The 18,955-nt window shown below is 37.0% G+C and overlaps 1 protein-coding gene across 9 annotated transcripts in view; it reads left to right on the top strand.

Annotated features, from left to right (window-relative positions):
• LOC128986953 (dachshund homolog 2-like) overlaps positions 1–18,955 on the top strand; it is a 191,363-nt gene that overhangs the window by 27,836 nt on the left and 144,572 nt on the right. For 3 of the 9 annotated variants that reach the window (XM_054407578.1, XM_054407580.1, XM_054407575.1), the window contains exon 2: positions 9,609–9,638. The exons of 3 other annotated variants lie outside the window; for them this stretch is intronic. In XM_054407578.1, the coding sequence (XP_054263553.1) occupies positions 9,609–9,638 (30 nt within the window). Of the gene's footprint in view, positions 1–9,281; positions 9,318–9,608; positions 9,639–18,955 lie in introns of all 9 variants that reach the window. 3 more of the 9 variants (XM_054407577.1, XM_054407579.1, XM_054407574.1) reach the window with 1 other exon arrangement.

The following is an 18,955-nucleotide window of genomic DNA, read 5'->3' as shown; positions in this document are numbered from 1 at the left end:
CTGGTTTACACATTTAATACTGCATCCTCACAATTGCCCTAGCCCAGTTTTCCCATGGAGTACCACAAGGTTCCACCCCGTTCTCTTGTTTGTTCTCCACAGACACCGTGACCGAACATGCCTCATGTTTCTTTGTTGGTCCGTTTTTACAATAGAAGCGACCGCGGCCAATCGATGCCTACGCTTGTATTTCAAACGTTCCTGTGGATTAATCCAGAGGGCGTCCTCTGTCCTCTGTTCTGTCAGTCACGGTCTCCACTGGACTGTACGACGACATTAGCTGCTTCAACACCTCCATCAAACGATTCTTCCGCCGATTTGCTCCTTAATATTAATCATCATAGCGTTTCCGCACCGATGACACGGAAACATGTAAAATGTTCGACTAGAAAGTCTATCTCTCACTCGAGGACGATGGAAATTAATCCGCCCAGTCTGGGAGAGTTTTTCGAGTACGAGGTGGTTTCAATTGAGAAACGACCAGAGCTATAAATCGATACCAAATTGGTATTCAAGGGGGTACCCCGAGATTGAATCGTCACCGGCAAATGCCATCACGCGTATCGCTCTACGGACCGGGACCGCCTCGCCGCCGAATAAATAAAGAAACAAACGTCCCTAATGGGTTATCCGATGTTAAATATAAAATATCATTAGTAAGTTGTGTAGGGGCGGTCCTTGGACTAATGGATACTTGACGTGTATCCAGTGGTCGGATGGAGACGTTGGGAGCTTGGGGATTTGGTGTTGAGAAGTCGGAGTGGCACCGGCGCTCGATAATTCTCTATTTACATACAACAATGTCTACTTTTAAAAACAATTTAACTAAATTGCTTACGGTACTAAGTGGTTTGGCAAGAAAGTATTGTGATGTAGGGAGAGAACTTGCATAGAAACAGTTTTTACGATGAATACGATAAGCTGCGGATTGCAGCAATACCAACCATGAAACGTTATTGGCGTCAACACTCAAGGACAATCTTGCAACTTCTACACTGGCTTTAACTATTCATAAACATGGATTTATGTGTGGTTACCTACGCCACGTTTAGCTATAGATCCTTGTATTGTTCTTTGATTCAGTCGGAGAGTTTCCTTGTTTGCTGCTCTATCTGTACATTTTAAACGACGCGGTGGAAGTTGAAACAATCTTGTTGGAATGACTCGAATCTTTAGAGCCTTCCCATTCCGGCTAATTGAACAGGTAACATCGTAGAACAAATGGATTTATCTCTCAGATCTGAGGCTGGTGAGAACTCATCACGCGGTGCGAGTAGTCTGCTCATCGGCTCATCACGACGTGACAGCGGGGGCGGACAGCCGGCGCGGCCGATCAGCTGGAAAAAATAAACACGATTGATGCGAACAAATCTCAGGCTCCGTTTCTTAATTAAAATACTAAGTGTGTTTGTGCCCTCTCTCTCTCTCTCTCATACTACTGACTTTGATGAGAAGGAGCTATAATTATTCCCACTGTCTGTGTCAGTGTTATTTCTTTGTTCTTCCAAATGACTGATGACCCACAAGATTGGATCTACAGATGTCGGTTTTTTGTTCACTTTTGTTTTCTGTGAAATTTCGCTTTGCCTAATGCGTCCGCGGGCTCGCCCTATTGTTTTTGGCCGCTTCAATAAGTTCCTAATGCGCTCGCTGTTCATTAGGCTACTCGTTTGCGGCGCTTTGTAGATCGGTTTGAGGTTTTTTTTTAGTTTTGTTATTTGCGATGATGTTTACTTTCAATAGATAATTCCCTATTTGGGAAATTCACTAAAATGTAGTGCCAGGCATCGTTGGAACATCGTTGTTCATAACATTGATAAAAATACTAAATGCGTTTATCTGAAGAAAGTCTTGAGGTTAGAGACTATTTACGAGAGAAATAATAAATCAACAAGCTGTTAAAACCTTGTTAAAAATTCCAAATTTAGAAAACTCCAATTTCTTTTGCGATTACAACAAATATAAAACACATAAAAATATAAATAACATTCAGATTAAAAACTGCAAAACCTGTACCCGTTTTAAATATTTAAAAGCAAAGCACAAACTCCACAACCTAAACTCAAACTCCACACTTAGCACCGTCTACCACATGATTTGAAAAAGAAAATCCAACAACCAATCAATTACCATTCCAACAAACAGAGCTGGTAAATATATATAGTTGGCCACAATAAGATAAGTCGGGTAAATGACGGTGATCCGGCGAGCCCGCAAGGTTCGCGATCCCAGCTGCTATCACATCAACGCTCATAACAATAAAGTCAAATGGACCGGGCCCGACATTTGTACAAATCTATTATTGTGATTATACGCGGTAAGTTGATCTGCTATTACGCGCAGCAATGGAAGATGCGATCTCCTCGTAGCCGGCGGCGGTAGAAGCGACCGGGTCGTTATGGTAGTAAAAATACGAAGGTTGGGAGCAGTTTGTAGAAACGGCTGCAGAGATGGGAAATTAACATAGAGAAGAATTTTTAAACGGTTAATTCACAGTATCAGTTTAATCGTTCAGTTTTAGTGTACTGTTTTCCTGGTTTGACTTAGAAGTATCAGTATGGTGTGATAGGCTGGGAGGTATTATTTGCCATTGTGATAGTTGTATGGACTTATTATTCAAAGATATAAGCAGGACATGGTTGGTGATGTGAAAAAACAAAATACTGATCCGCAATTATTAGATCCAAGGATTAGTAGGTGATGTTCGTGTTATTTTTTATAAAACTATCTTTTTGAGCCATCTTGTACACTTTTAGCTCATGGAAAAGTTGACAAATCTATGGCATTAGTTTTGCAAGGTTTTCAATTCCAAGTAATCCTTAATAATTTATTAATTTCAAAGACTAAATTTAGTATTGGCACAAGATTTATTTATAAGAAAACATGCAATTGCTATTTCATTGTTATTTATGAGCTCTTAAACAATACTAATTTCAGAAACGAAACAAACCCAACTCTCTTAAACCCTCTTTTGTGCGATGTGGAAATTTTAAAAGAAAATATTAATCACAAAGAGGGAAACAGCCGAAACGATTTGGAACGAAATGAGATTCAATATAGCAAAAATGTAGTTGGCAGCGCTCAAAGAGAAATGAACAGAAGCTTATGTCTGCCTCAAAGAAGACGTCGATATTGTTTTTGTAGCGGTTCGAAGAATTCACAATGGAATTCGTAAAGGAATCAATAACGGTTGAAATATAATACAACGTTTCCGAACCGAAAGACAAGAAATGTTGAGGGGTAGTTGGCCCGGGGCGCTTCTTCCCCAGCTGGTCCAATATATATTGAAATGCTATTTTTATTTGACGGGTACGTAACATATCGCCGTTTTACTCGGTCCGAGCGATCGGTATGTAAATGATATTGAGGATCCGTCACTGCCCTTCGGAAAAGGGCGCTTCAAAAGAAACTGTTCCTGAAAGGTGTTTCCACTAGGGGGTATTTGGGAGGGATTGTATAATCTGTGTGTATGAAATAATTTGTGCAATTTTATGTATGTAGATTTGTATGTATTTGATTGTTCCTAAATTCATGCTTATGTTCCGAATAGTCATGATTGACTATTTAATTTTACTATTGTTCAATAACTTAATTTGTTGTAATCAGGCAATTAATTTGTATCTGAAAACACCTTACATTTTTACCGTACATTTTAGCAGCCGTGCATATTTGATGATGTTTAGTTTAATTAGATTTAACTAAATTTTTTTTCTAATTTATTGTATGATAATTTATTGACAATTTCCAGTGATACAATTTTTTTTCAATCCATCGTCGATCTAAAATTTGTAATTTTAAAAATCAGTTTTTGTGTCTGTTTTGATACATTTCGATAAAACCACATTCACATAAAATATTTAATAATTTCCCATAAACCTAGCACATAAACATCCCAAAACCCGTATCCCTCAGACGAACGTTAAACAGATGGGAAATTGAAATGCGGTTTTTTACAGACCTTTTTAACAAACGGGCAGAACACGGGAGTTCATAAGCGAACATCAATCTCTCTGTTCACAATAAGAGATAAAAAACTAAACCAATAACTGTATTGAATGATATCCGGGCAGTGAACGCCTCAATTGGTGCAAACAAAGGTAGGGGATAAAAGATCGTCGGGGGTCCCACAAGGTTCGTGCTTCGGCCCGGTGTTGTTTGCTACCGACCCGCCTACTTGCCATTTATAATATCAAATCCAAACTAATGTTTCTGGCTTCACTTCCGATTGGGATGGACCGCCTTATTTATTGGTGTCGACCCGCTATGAGGCGATTTTTTAAGGCGTGATCTTTGGGACATGAATGTTGTTTGATGACTTATCGTAAAAAAAACACTATTGTTGATAAAATTTACATTTTCCCATACACATTGTTACGTAATTTAATGTTATTTCTAAAGATGAGTTTTTAAACTTTATGTTTTTGTTACCAACCCCCCAGATCAACATCAAATGTGGCAATTTGTTAGAAGTAGTTATTTTTTTACTTTATATAATGTTTTATATTTAAAGGGTTTGCTGTTTTTTATTGACATCCACATCATAACGTTAGTTTTATTGAAACAATTACTTAAAGTCTTACATAAAATGTATCTCATGGCAACATAAAATGATAAATTCCATCTCTCATACATTATTGACGCTACGATCAAAACTGATTCGACAATAAATTTATAAACTGATGATAGGAAGACACGAAACCCATGAAACTATTACTTTATTAGGATCAGTGCTTTATGGTGATTATATAATCGATTTGAGACTCGATTCATTCGATGAATGGATGTATGTATGTTCACTTTATGTTATAATGAACCGTTTCTTATCCATACCAATATCATAAAGCAATTATCTTTCGTTCATTTATTCAGTTTACACATTAAAGTTAACATTACTCTAGTATACGTTCTGATTATCGAATGTGATGTTTTTCTTTCGAGAACTCGTCATAGGCATTTTCCATTTTTTTATCCTCTTGTGAACATCAAAGAGGCTGTTGTATTGTTATAAATTATGCTATCGTATTCTACACCTCTAACGTATATAATATTAACCTAAACCCTTACATATCTCTCTTACAGTTTTTTTTATCTTTGCACTTACACAATTAACTCTAAGGTATTGCGCATCAAGCATTGTTCACGTTCGTTCGTCTTGCTCAACACGTCACCCCCTCCCCCCAAAAACGATTATGATAGTTTTTTTTACCATAACTTTTCAAACAGGCTATTATTTTATAATTCCCCAGTCGTTATGTGAAAACTGAAATCATTACAGTTTGTCCGGGCCAATCTTCATAACGATATGTGAAACAATTAAATGTCGGGACCGAGGTTTACTAATGGGTCCGACTGTCTGGCTGAAGGTAACGTGCCTAATTAATACAGTGTCCGATCGGATAGTGACGTCACTTCTCACTCAGCTGAGCCCTGATAGATTGTCGGTCATTGGAACAGCTGATGGGGGGGAGTTGATTTCCACTGTTGGCGTTCAGTTTTCAATGACTTAAGTGCGTTTGTGTTTAATTGTTCTACACATTGTAGAGGGTTAATGTAAGTAATTTTTAATATCCAATCGTTTAATAGTGAGTGTATGGTTGGTTGTTGTAGGTTGTTGTTGGTTGTTGGTGTGGACATTGTTGGGTGGTTTTTAAGAGTTAGGTTTCAAAGGCTGTTCAGTGTTCATGTCTTACACGATGGAAGTTTAGAAATTTTATGATTAGTTATTAATCTGTGTAATGTTCTAAAACAGGAAAACTATATAATTCTAACCTACCATAAATTTAAAAAGAAAATAAAAACTCGATAAAGGGAAATTTTGAAGGATTAATCAACAATATGTTTGTAAGAATACATGAGTGATACTATAAATCTGAAACCACAGTAGAAAGTGTGAAATATTCATTATTTACCTATTAAATTCTACAAAAAATAAATTCAATATTTCGTTTCGCTAAAAATTCTAACTTCTCTTGAAGAAGTCAAGACATTGGGAACCGAAAGGTACAGTAATTCCATTACAAAATCCTATTAGTGAAGACCCGAACGCCAAAGAAGGAATTATTGCTTGCATATTTAACAGCCCTTGAAACAAAGTCGGGGAACATCGCAAATAAATAATATTCCCCTAAGAGGCTTAGGCTTACATCTGTAAAAAGCATCACAAAAGGAGACCCATAAATCGACAGTAATTAAAATGAGACGCAATTACTAGCTGTGGTTACTGCCCCTGCCATCGGCCCATGAAATTAATAACACTGGCGCTTCTGAGACCGAGATCTTAGCACGTGATTTACTAAGGGTTGTCAACCCCTTGTGTCACACCCCTTGTAATGCTCTTTAAACGGTGAATCCTCCCTCGCAGGTGTTTTACGACTGTGTGTTAGAGTTATTGTAGACATCGGTTTTCTACTGGGGTTAAGTGTTGTTCTGCGGTTTGGGGTCGAACAAATTAGTGTAAAGACAAATTCTCTTAGTTCTTGCCTGTTCACAATAAATGTGTTTTCAGTGTAGAAACTAGTGCAATATATTCTAGCAGAACACCTCAACATCGCCACGATCTCTAAACAACTCGGACGTTACAAGTAACATTACGAGTACTCTAATAACTACACGGCGCGGCGTAGACCGACTTGAGTACAGTCCATAAACACATCCAAGTCACTCAATCCGGTCCATTGAGAAGCCTGCGAGCAAACTCCGTCCCACATTAAATCGTTAATAAAACGTTTACAGACATGGCAAACAAAATGGTTGTCAGTAATCGGTGATCGGGAACTGGTTGCGAAGGTTTCCGCCGAAAGTGCGAGTCGCAAACCGGTTGTCTGTCCGTCTGTCTGTCTGTGTTCGTTGTACTTTATGGACCAGTCGCATCTGTGATTTATTCTGCCAAATTGCTCATACCAAGTTTCAGGCTCGATGTAAATAAGTCAGCCGATTTCCCGAGGTTATCCTCGATCTCGTGAGCTTTGTCTGCGTTTGTTTATGAGTTCTCTTTTTGCGGTTCAGTGAAAATATAAACGTGCCAAATTGAACGTTTGACTGTAATTTTGCGCTGTAGAATATATTTGTTTTATTGCATTTTATTGAAATATACAATTAGAAATAGCTGAAAATAAGTTTAATTACATGGCATCAGTTACTAAGAATTCAACTAACTATGAAGAGCAAGTCTTAATCTCAATAAACTCTAAGTTCTCTCAGTTTTTACTCCACCTAGAAAAAGACGACAATAATAATAGTAAAAATACGTAAACAATGTGTATTGTCCTAATTTTTGCTTGAACGATATTTTAAATCAACAAATCTTACATTCCACAAACATGCATAAAACAATACAAATTATCCAAAAACTAACTCTCACGAGAAACAAAACTGGACCTAAAACTGATCCTTGTGGGACTCCAATTTTATTCAGTTGCAAACAATGCTATGCAAATACATGAACTCCACGTTCTGCGCAGTTCCGGTCGACGAGTTGTCAAAGCAAGGGAAACAAAACGTGTCAGAATGACAAGCGGTGGCACAGGTTTTCCAGCGCCTGCGAACACGATAAATATTTCGTCAGTTTAGTTCAACGCTGGACACTTCGTCATGCCAGTCTCTCGTCTTTCTTTGGAGGCAATTAAGGCGTGCAACGTGCTGTCTATTCTTTGGCCGATTGTCTATGCCAAACCGATATTCATCCTCTTTTGTGCTTCTCTCAAGAAATATGCGTAAAAACCAACCGTTGTTCTCTTGTCTGAGTTGATCGGCATTTCAATCGGACGATGTCGGATGTGACGTTTCGCCTGAAGTGAAATCGGCAATGAACGCAAATAATATTATAACTAGGATGCATAAGTAACAGGGAATAATGAATTACCAGTATTCTGTTGAATTTTGAATTCCATACACGGAATATATTTTTGGAAGAGCTGTAATATTATTGCTCCTCCACCTCAGACATCATAATCACATATTTTTCTCTAAATATCACCCATACAAATCATGAAATAGGCCTAATTCAGTGATCACCTGAGACCACTAGAAGTTAAGAGTATATGTAACTACTATATTTTTACTATGTAACAGAGAATCCTCTTTGTCTCGAAATTAAAATCGGTAGAAAATAGTTCAAACTATCTTGTTGAAAATGCTGTAAAACTGCAGTAACTCAGTTAGGAAAATGGACACATATGCTTTGGCTGTTAACAAAGTAAAACGTGTAAAAATACGTAGGTGCAAATGTTCTATATTATTTTCACACGCTTTTGAACGGCCTAAATAGCTTCCGCATTTGAAAAACTCAAAAATAAAAAAAAAACTCGACATTTACGTCGGTGCTCCATCACGGGAAGTTCAACGAAAACGAGGGTCAATCCATCATTTGTAAATAAAATAAAAAGTGGATCAACTTTGGCGGGAGCTGAGGTCGAGTTTTGGAGGGAGCGGATCACATGTAGAACACAATAATGCGTTTCATTCGCTCACAAAAACACAAAATCAAACAAAGGCCACACGCAGAAGGGATCCCATTGTGAACAGGGTTTGCGATACGTTATTGTTATTATCTATGTTTTTTACGGATATCTAGACCAATTCTGCTACTAGGGAGTAATCCAGCATTTGACATACTGCTTTGTTGCGTTAATTAAATATAATACGTACTTGAATAAGTAGTGCAATAGTGTAAGTGAATGGATGGATATTCTTGATTTCCTTGATTATCTTATAGATTTTCTTAACATTCAAAATTGGTGGTTTGAAAATGGTTTTTTAAGAAGTATTATTTAATTCAGTCATTATGTGTTGAGTTTATTAGTGGTTTGATCAAATTAGAGTCATAGTTGATACAGTAGTCGTATATGAGGCAATAATGTAGTTTACATTTTAAAATAACTTGTTGTATGGACTTTGAAAGTTTAAAATGAAAATTACATTGAGTTACAACCAGAGCAATAAAATAAAGTTTTTCAACGTTAACTATTTATTTGTACTGAACCAAAATTTATTGTAACTCCATAACTCAATAACCTTGAATTAAAGTGTCGTATGGTATTTTTTACACGCAAAAATACAGAGTATGAAAGTATTTAGCTAAACACATAACCTAATGTTAGAGCGCTCGTAATGTACTGTTTATAACTTTTGTATATTAATCATACTACTGTATCAGATTTTGTACTGATCTGCAACAATATATTTCCTGTTGTTTCATGAATGTCGGTATTATTTACATTATGTATATAATACTTGTAACCTCTTTAATGTTTGTGGAACAACATAAACTATTTTGATTGCAGATTTCGTCCGGTTTCCCAATACGGTTACGATACGGGGTAAGTTATCTTTTACTTTTTATATGTAGCAAAGATCGTTTTCTTACGTTCACGCAATAGCGAAGAAAGCATGTTTCGGATTCCTTTAGATGTAATTTCAATTATCAGCTAAAATATAATAGGCGTGATAAACTGGACGTAAAACAATAGTTAGAAAGACCCCGTTTCTAAAACAAATAAATAAAAAAAACTTGGTTCGTGATTTTAAAATTTTGTAAAATTTGTTTCAATATGTTTATATATGTGTGGACAAAGACACTTCTAGTAGCTGATATTTTGGTTTGTTTGCAGGTGTCTCATGTCCCACAAAGCGTCCGAAAGGTAGGCAAAATTTGTTAAATCGAAGTTAAAGTCGTAGAAAAATGCTTTGTTGCATGTAAAACACGGTTTTATTAGTATTATTCCTTAAAATCGTACATTGTAACATATTTTATATGTGTTTCACATTAATAATAATTATGAACAATGCATTCTTAAGTCAATTAATTAAATATTAGTGTACAAAAACTTACCATAGAAAACCCATTACTTAACAGTACCGTTACATGAACTTTATTCAACAAAATTTAAGTAGATATATTTTAACATCATAGCACAGGCCTACCAGCGGTTGTACAGATAACTATTCATATATTTATCTTGTTTGCTTGTATGTTGTTATTTCTTATAACTAACATTTTCACCTATTTTCCTCAATTTTGATGTTTCTCTAAATGTAGTTACTAAGCGTTCAGCTTTTGTTGTTAGTTGTTTAATGTTTAGTGTTTCATTGCTTAATTATGGCATGCTTTTTCTACGATCGAATCCATTTTACTCAGACTGTCTAAATCTATAGTGTAGATACAGAGGATTAAAAATTGTGAATATTTGTGTTATATGTTTTTATACATTTTGGATTAAACTAAAATCCTTGGAACATGCTATCATAATGTTTTTAAATTCACCACCAAAGTTAAACTTTTGGGGGAAACAATACAATATGGCAAATCAAAAAACAAATTTGTGTAAAAAAAATTAAGGTACGAATGTTTTAAACATAGTTCGTCATTTTCATCATCAATTTATTCCACCACTACGTGAGCACTTCTCAAACGCAACATCCAAAATTCGAATTCTATTGACCGTGGAAGTTGACGAATGGGCCAAACAAAAAACTTCACGGACTCAAATAGTTTTTAATAATTCACACAGTCGGACCGAGTGATACGTCATGTCGACGCGAGCGTTTGTTCTCTAGGGAGGTTTAAGTTGATTGTTTCGATCAATCAAAGAACCCTGACAGGAGACTACAACGCGAGTATGTACTGAAGTCGTGGCCCGCTACGAGGCTAGGCTGGTGAGGAAGGCGTTGAACTGATCACGTTTAACTTTCGATATTGCTTGACCGATGCGATTCAAATGTTTAAGGAGTAATAGCTGCATCTGCACTGTCTTTGTCAGTTTGATATGTGTTGGAATGCGCCAAATGACGAAATGAGGATGGACTTGAAACTATATTAGAGAGGATAAATTTAGAGAATATTCAGTTAAAGAACATTTTCTTTGGAATACGGTTTCCTAGGCTAAAATGATATAGCTTTTGATGATTTTCCTAAGGTTTTTTAATCCAAATAAAAATTGAAATTAGGTAATTGTAATGTGAACATTTATTTTTTAGGACTTGAACGAATATACCATAGAATTCAGAGGTGTTAAGCGTGTTTTCGACTGATCTGATTTTGCTAGTTATATAATAAATTTCCAATCGTGTGCTACTTATGGAATTTTTTTATATGTTAGACTTACAATTTAGAAAGTAAGGTCGTAAACATAATAAGAAATTTAGATAGGCCTAGTACATTAGTTAAAACAACGATTTGTCGGCAAATTCTCGATTTTATGTACACCTTTTCATAACTTCCTTTATAAAGGGTTATAAACCACGTGAATCTACCAAATATAAAAACAAAACCTACTTCTGGACGTGAAAAACACGAAAACAAACAGTTAAACGTTCCCAGGTGGTTTCCGGTTGCGGACGAGCATTGATAATCATCTGAGTGATAATTACGGTGATTATAGAACATGAAGCATTCGCAACTTAAATCGAACCTTCTCACTTCCTGGCATGAATAAACATGGCGAGGAACTGTCCATAAAACCCGCAACTATTCATTACTCAACTGTAATTCTTGTTGTTGGTCCTTCATTTGCTACTCGAGACGTTCTTGAGTTGTACGCGCGTGTCGGGACCGCATTAATTTGTTATGTTGTACTCTATGCGATTTTTGTAGTAGATAGGGTTATTATAGTAATTTGGAGGGAACAAGTGAAATTACAATTTTAGTTACAAGTCGGTGGGTTCGAAAAATATTTGTTGAACTAGAGGAGGTGTGTATTTATGCCGATTAAAATTTAGTGTTCTTGAGATTCAACTTGTTTATGTAATTTCCAAACTTTTTAGCTGTATAAGTTGGTTAGTTTACATAACATTAAATATGTACCTTCACCACAAAAAACACTATGAATGTAGACCTACTAGTTTTGAACGAAAACATATTTACACGTCTATTATACATGTCTAGACGTACAGTGTTTAATTTAAAACAAAGTTTTATCGTTCTCTCCTGATTCTAAAATCCGGTTCGAAGGACCAAACTTCTTTAAGTAAGTATGTTTTGAGATGTGAAAGTTTTAAAACTTTAAAAATTAAACTGTAGCTAATAAAAAGTGTTATATGTAGTCCAAATATTTGTTTTAACAAACACACGATTTCCATTGTTTGACAAACAACCATTCTGACTAAATCAAACTCGGCCATTGTTCCGAACAAAACATAGTGGGACGTTGAAGGCGCGCGCTCAACATCCTCTACTTAATTCAATTGACTGAAACGATTAATTCCACCAGTCTTTAGGTGCCTAACAATAGGCTGTTAACGATTTCAACTTTATGTGCTCGAAATGATGAGCGACTAGCTGCCTTTGGGCGCGGCCGGATTGGATAAATGGTAAGGAAATAAAAATTAGTCACGGTCCGAGAATATTCCTAGCTTGTCAAGAATACATTCTTGCATCCTGTTTTGTTTCTTCAATGGTAGATTTGTGCTTCGTATGGAAACAACGAAGGACTATTTAGTTACAAAAATATAAAATACAAAATATATTATAAAATTACATTGGGAACTTATACATCATTGAAATCACAATCAGTTCTTTCATGTTAACTAATTAAAAAGAACCTTCCCCCCACATATAAGTAGTATTGTTAAATAATTTCCTCGATTTATTACATTAATTGATTATTGGTTCCATAATAGTATTTTGGAAGATAAAAAAATTCGACCAACACTCAGCTAATGATTTGGTCGACTATTTACGCCGAAAATTCGATAATGGGAAACAAGAAATACTTTGTCAAACTTCGAGTGGAGAACAGCTGTAGTGGGATTAAAAGATCCAGATCCCGAATGTCCATTACGGCTCGCCAGTAGCAGCTTGCTAGCGGGACGTCTGTCTGCATACATAATGTATCGCGCCAAATTGTCGCACTTTACGGTCGCCGACTCCTAAGTGGGATGGTCGGACTCCCGGGGGTAAGCCGCGTTGTCAATAAACCGCGGGGGTCCCGGGTCAATCGCGGCGGTTTTGGCGGGAGATTTATGTACATCACGATGTCAGTTGGGATTTAACTATCAAAAACGAGACTTGACATTGCCAAACAGAGATGTGAGCTTGCAGAAAAGTGATCACAGTGTTTATGTTTGTGTTACACACTATCGGAACATCAAAATCCAAATTATTCAACTCACATGTGATCCTCACATCGATTTCAAGTAAAGTTTCCACAGCGTTGATTACACCATGGGTTCTACGTACGGTAATTTTTTCTGCTCATTTCACTTTACACTTTCCACGCGTTAGCCCAGTAATGTGTTATCCCGGATGTTATTTAGTCACGTTAACGTTTTGACACAACGACAACGACACATACTGTACTTTGTCACAGCCGAGTAGCGCGACCAGAGACGCGTGCGTTCATGGTCGGCCGCGCGTACAAAGCCTGGCCCACTTTGACCGAGCAGGTGCAACGCAAAAGGTAATTCGGTAAAGGATACGTGTCGCAGCGAAATTCCCTGTGGAAAAAACGATGCATGAAGTGCATTTAAGCGGTGCATCGGTGCACTATCCCAAATCGCTCCGCATTTGCATCTTTACTCCGGCACAGTGGTTTTGAAAGTGTCGCCATTTTGGGCACATTGTTACCTGCTACTGTACTCGTCATTTTATTGCCCCCCACTGTCACCCTTGTTCCGATTTTAAGTCTTTTTGAAGCGTTGCGTTGTCCCATAATAATCCCGTTCATTTTGTCCCCTCTACTTCATAAGCCCACTTAACCAGCTGTCGTTGAGCATGTGAAAATGGTGGAGCCTTGGGGGTCGGATTGAAATACATTATTATATACATGTGCAAATAGTTCCAAACGTTCTCCCAAGCCATTGTTTGCAGAAAGTTGACAAATAAAAACGCAACGTTTTACGATCTTTTCGGAAGTTCCTCAGAAGTCCAATGGGTCTGTAACTGCTCAGTTCGCATTTGACACTTTCCCCCAACAACTCTTTTTGACGGATACTTATCGAAGTAGTAACTAACTGCGACTATCAATCAGTTAATCAATACATTTATCGAACTCCATGCACCACTGGCTCAACGACTGCTTCTCCAGCCCCATGTTTCCGACGAAGCGCCGCCGTGGAAGTCCAGTACGGCACGGCTCTAATGCAGTTGTCTGCACGATCTCGCCAACCTCTGGCTCATTACTCTCTATTGTATGTTAATACGAGATACTTCGCGAGAAATTGGTTCGCCAGTCCTCTAACATATATTCAATTAATGTCCGGCAGACTTGCGACCACGAGTTGAATTTGGCGCCACCGTCCCACTGGCTCTTGGTAAAGATCTTAGACTTTGTAGTAGCGTGTTGACGGATTCGTAAATTATAAATTTCCTAGCACTTCCAAAAACACGCATACGAAACAATACATACTCAAATCACGAGTGGATATTTTGTTTGACTGAACACGGTAGGTGAGTAGGAGTAGGTCTGATTAACTAGTAAAACCCTGCACTACGTTATCGTTACATAACTGGTTAGCTCACGTCAGTGGTGAGGTACAGACCAGTTGGTGATGACAAGCTGCCTTTAAAAAATAACTTTTTCATATTTATTTCTCTAATCTCTCTTGCAGAAATTCTAATTTAAAACTTCCTCCTGATACTCAATAAACACAACCAGGAAAGATTTCCTTTACACATTTTGTCAGACAAATTAGTTAAACCCGCTTCACTAATTGTCTGCTTAAAGAAGGAAATAACTCAAAGAATCTGAAATACCGCCCAATTCTTATTTACGAAGATGTTTCCGGAGCCAAATCAAACGCCGAAACAGCTGATGCCGGCTCGCGAACAAATTAAACTTAGTCCGGGGTTGGGGCATCTTAAACGTTTTGCTTATTCCCTCAGCGCTGAGATTGGAAAAGTGAAGACGGTGGCCTTATTAAGGGAATTCCTCCCTTTTTGTCGGGGGAAAGGAGGTCTTTAATCCAATTACAATAAAGTAATATCCTCACATCCTCGCTGGATACCCCCCCTCCCCTCCCCCACAGGAACACGTAATGAAAACAAATAGTCGTTCGATTTGGCCTGAGGAATGCTGAATCAAAATTAGCCTTCGTGTCATAGAGGAAGATTAGTTTGTCTGACTGTAGACAGAAAGATATTTAAATAAATATGAGAGGGCTCGTCTGATCGTTTATAAAGTGTTTAACCAGAGCCTTCACTAGTACACAGAATGTGTAGAGGTGGCTATAATTATTTAACGAATCATGCAGTGGTTCTGATTGCTTTCTGATATTTTAAAAAAATACGTGAACAACTTCTATGTACTCGTTAAAGGTATTTTAAATGTAAAAAAAAAAACATATGCATATATTTAGCCCTAAATACTAACAGTCTATAAAAGTAAAAAATAAATTTAAAAAATGCTTTGTGTAGGCTTTCGAATATAAAAATCGCTCGAAACACTGATATAGTTATTTCAAACGCTCTTCGTTTTAAAACACCCGACTCTTTACGAAAACCAACATTATAAAAATAACAGGGCGAAACAGACCGAACAAAAGTATTTTAAACGAATCAACGGGTGTAAAGGAGTTTTACAAAGCGTTCCAGTCTGTTACCTCACTCCGTCGGAAATTGGACACAACATTTTTCCGGATTCATTGGGCGCTTTTGAAAGGGACACTAAAATTGACTCAATTAAAGTGGACAAAAGCAATTACATTTGTTCATTTGGTGTGATTCTCGTCGTGCCTAATGGAAGTTCATACGGGCTTTTAGGGTTTGCGGGAATCGAACCCGTAATGCATTTTGGGTAACTCGGTTGTTGTAATAAAGTCAGCTGTGACTGTCTCTTGAGCAAGACGCTGATTGGTTGCTGATTCGGTTTGTGTTCTCTCTCGTCCTGTTGTCTCTCTCTATCTTCTATCTCTACACCATTGTGATTACAAGTGCCAGCGTATACGTAAAGCAATATCGATCACTTCTCGTATTAAAAAAAAACACAAAAATCATCGCCGTGATTACAATATTTTACCGTTGTTTTTCGTCATTAGTTTCTACCTTAAACAAATAAGACACAAGAAACACTCCCCATCGCATCCGAACAGTTTCCTCCCTGTAATGAGACAGTCGCATCATTAAGTCCAAACAAATTCTTTGTCAGTTTATTAAAAGACGCCAATTTCCTGCTTCTGAAACTCCCCCCCGGACCTCCCCAAGAAAAATCCCACCTTCGTTACGATTCGCAAACGGAACCTGAGAATTAATTTAGCGCCCTGTAATAAAGCAGGGACTTCAAGGAAAGGAAAATACTTTGTAATTTTCCAAGACTTAATTAATCATGTAAACAGCTTTCTCGGCGGACAGGCCAATTAATTGATGTTTCCCCGTTTGAATGCTTTGTTTCTGCGGATTATAGTGCAGCTCGTGTTTTGATTGGCGTTGTTTGATTGTGGCGAGTCAGTTGTTTTGATCGCCAATACCATTATTAGTCTGTTTGGTTCTGTTTTGTTGGTATTGACTGGACAAATATTGATAGCACACTCTCCGATTGTTGTGGTTGATTGCGTTTACGATTGGTTTACCGGTGTTTAAGTGTGGTTTACCAAATACAACTATGATTTTAATGATAAGACTTCGGGTTGTGACGTGGAATTAATTCAACATTATTAAACAAAAACAATTTCGAGCAATTTTTCTAAAACTTGCTGCTCGAAATCGAACAATTCCTCATAAATACCTCTGCCCAAATGGCATTAAAGAATTTTATTAATCAAGGGCATTCTTGTTGCCAAAAATATAAATATTTTGTCTTATTTAAATTTTACCTTAGAGACTTTGTGTGTTAAAAGTTCTAAAGTCAATCATAAATTTTGAACGAAGACGTAAAGTTATCTCCATCAATTTGGTTTTGTATTGTATATTAAATTTAGTACATTGGCGTGTTTCGTATACATGGTTTAGAACAATTTCCTAGGGGTTAAAAAAATAATTAAAATTTGTTAAACATTTAATTAGTTAAAGAACAATTCTATGGACACTCAAAATCTTGAAATGATTGATACATTAAGACGTCTTAAATTGATCAATAACTGATTTAATTATTCTATATTCTATCAAAACCATAATCAGAAACCGTAAATCTGAAAATTTTACAACGTACACAAAACGTTTACAATACTGATAAGATCTCAAAGAGCTTACCCAACAAAACACATGTGTCTACTCTCATAGGATTAGGTACGAAATACGCAACAATCATTGATACAATAACAATCAACCTGTGATAAGATACTGATAAGAGCAATAACAAGCTGATCAGTCACTGTCAGACGTCGAGTGTCCAAATGTGCTGATAAAGAGATAAGACGAGTCTGAGGTAACGTGGTTTACACATGCAATTGGAACTTTAAGGGAGAATTAAGTGGGTGGTCAGTTAACTTAATGAATGCAGTGTACCAAGATAATCCAAATTTTAGGGTAAAGCAAATTAAAATAGTAATTTTGAAACGTTTTTCAGTACGATAATATTGCAAAGTCCTCTGCTTAACGTTTGAGGAAATTATACATGAAAAACCAATCAAAAACTATACCCGAATAAATGTTACATTTCCCTTAACACTGTTTAGCACGATGATAATTATTCTTAAATGTACATAAACTGTGGTTACCACGAGTTGACTACTAATAGTGTAAAAAAGCATGTCTCGATATAAATTTGATTTATTTTGCACTGAGATCGACTAAATGTTTATATCTAATCTTAGCATGAATATCACTGTACGTTTTACTGTTTGCTTATATACCGTGGGTTACTTAATTGGGGAGAGGGCAATCATTAAAAAAATATTTGTTTTGGTTACAACTTCATTGGTTGAGCAGTTAAAAAAGAAATATGAAAGTACTACATACTGAAACTGAACAGAAACTTATTTTTAAAATGTTTTAGCCAACCCAAAACCCCTATGAAGGCCATAATCTACGAAATCGATTAACGATGAAAAGCATGGTTCACTATATACTCATGCTTCTTCATGCTGATAGTTTTTATAGTCACTTGCATCGCAAATTTTCCACCCGTTAGTCAGGTGTACTGCCTTTCCCGAGTGATGGTAAAGCCCATGCAACGAGGGTGCAATTATTGTTCATTGCACTGTTGGTCGTCTACTTGAGAATTATCCTTTGGAAACAAATCGAGCAGTGTTTGAACCTAAGTGCAAGCAAACGCAAACGCGCGTAAAGGCGTGAGATAGTTCCAGCTTCTGGTAGAGTAGGCTGAATCAAAGTAAAGTTTCAAATCATTTGTGTACGATATATGTATGATAAGTTTAGTAGTGTAATTCAAACAAAACCGTATTCAGGAGAAGGGCTATAATTCCGCCTTTTCTCTCAATGAGAACCCAATTGATTTTGCCAAAGAGATTTAATTTGTCTACTTTACAAATAAATTCGAATACTTCCTCATCCAGATCGAGACACAACAACGTTGAAAGTGCCCTACCCTACTACTAAAACATGCTGCTACCCTAACTTTGACTTCGGTTCCAAAGAAACAGATTCGATTACCGACACATCCACAAAAATGTAAGGGCGTTGAATTTTTCCCCCCATAAAAAAATCAAAATACCACTCTCGTTGTAAAACCCACAGATTTCAAATCAACTTCATCTTATTCCCATATAAAACACACGATTCCCTGCTCCCTGTGTTACTCCACCCACTCCAAAGCTATAAAGTTTGTAGGTCACGTGGTGAGCACAGAAAGGTGTTGAAGCAGAAACATCCCCACAAACGCATCCCTTTGATCAACCATAACGTGCGAACCACTGGGCAGAGCATGACGATTATGAAGGCTTATTTCGCTCGTTACAATCCTCTGTGGCTAGGGGACAGAAGATGTGGAAGCTCCTTGGGTGGTTGAAGGTTAGCAGGAGATGCGTTGAGAACATTTGCGTTTAAAATATAAAGTGGAGGGTTGATATGGACGTACACGAAGGCAAACTAATTAATTTTGAAAAAAGTTCAAAATGATTGAAAAAT

The sequence above is a fragment of the Macrosteles quadrilineatus genome, unplaced genomic scaffold, assembly GCF_028750875.1.
Source record: "Macrosteles quadrilineatus isolate MER2022 unplaced genomic scaffold, UCM_ALF_1.0 Scaffold_2__2_contigs__length_208266976, whole genome shotgun sequence".
In the NCBI taxonomy this organism is placed as follows: Eukaryota; Metazoa; Arthropoda; class Insecta; order Hemiptera; family Cicadellidae; genus Macrosteles; species Macrosteles quadrilineatus.
This window is presented reverse-complemented; position numbering and strand designations above follow the sequence as displayed.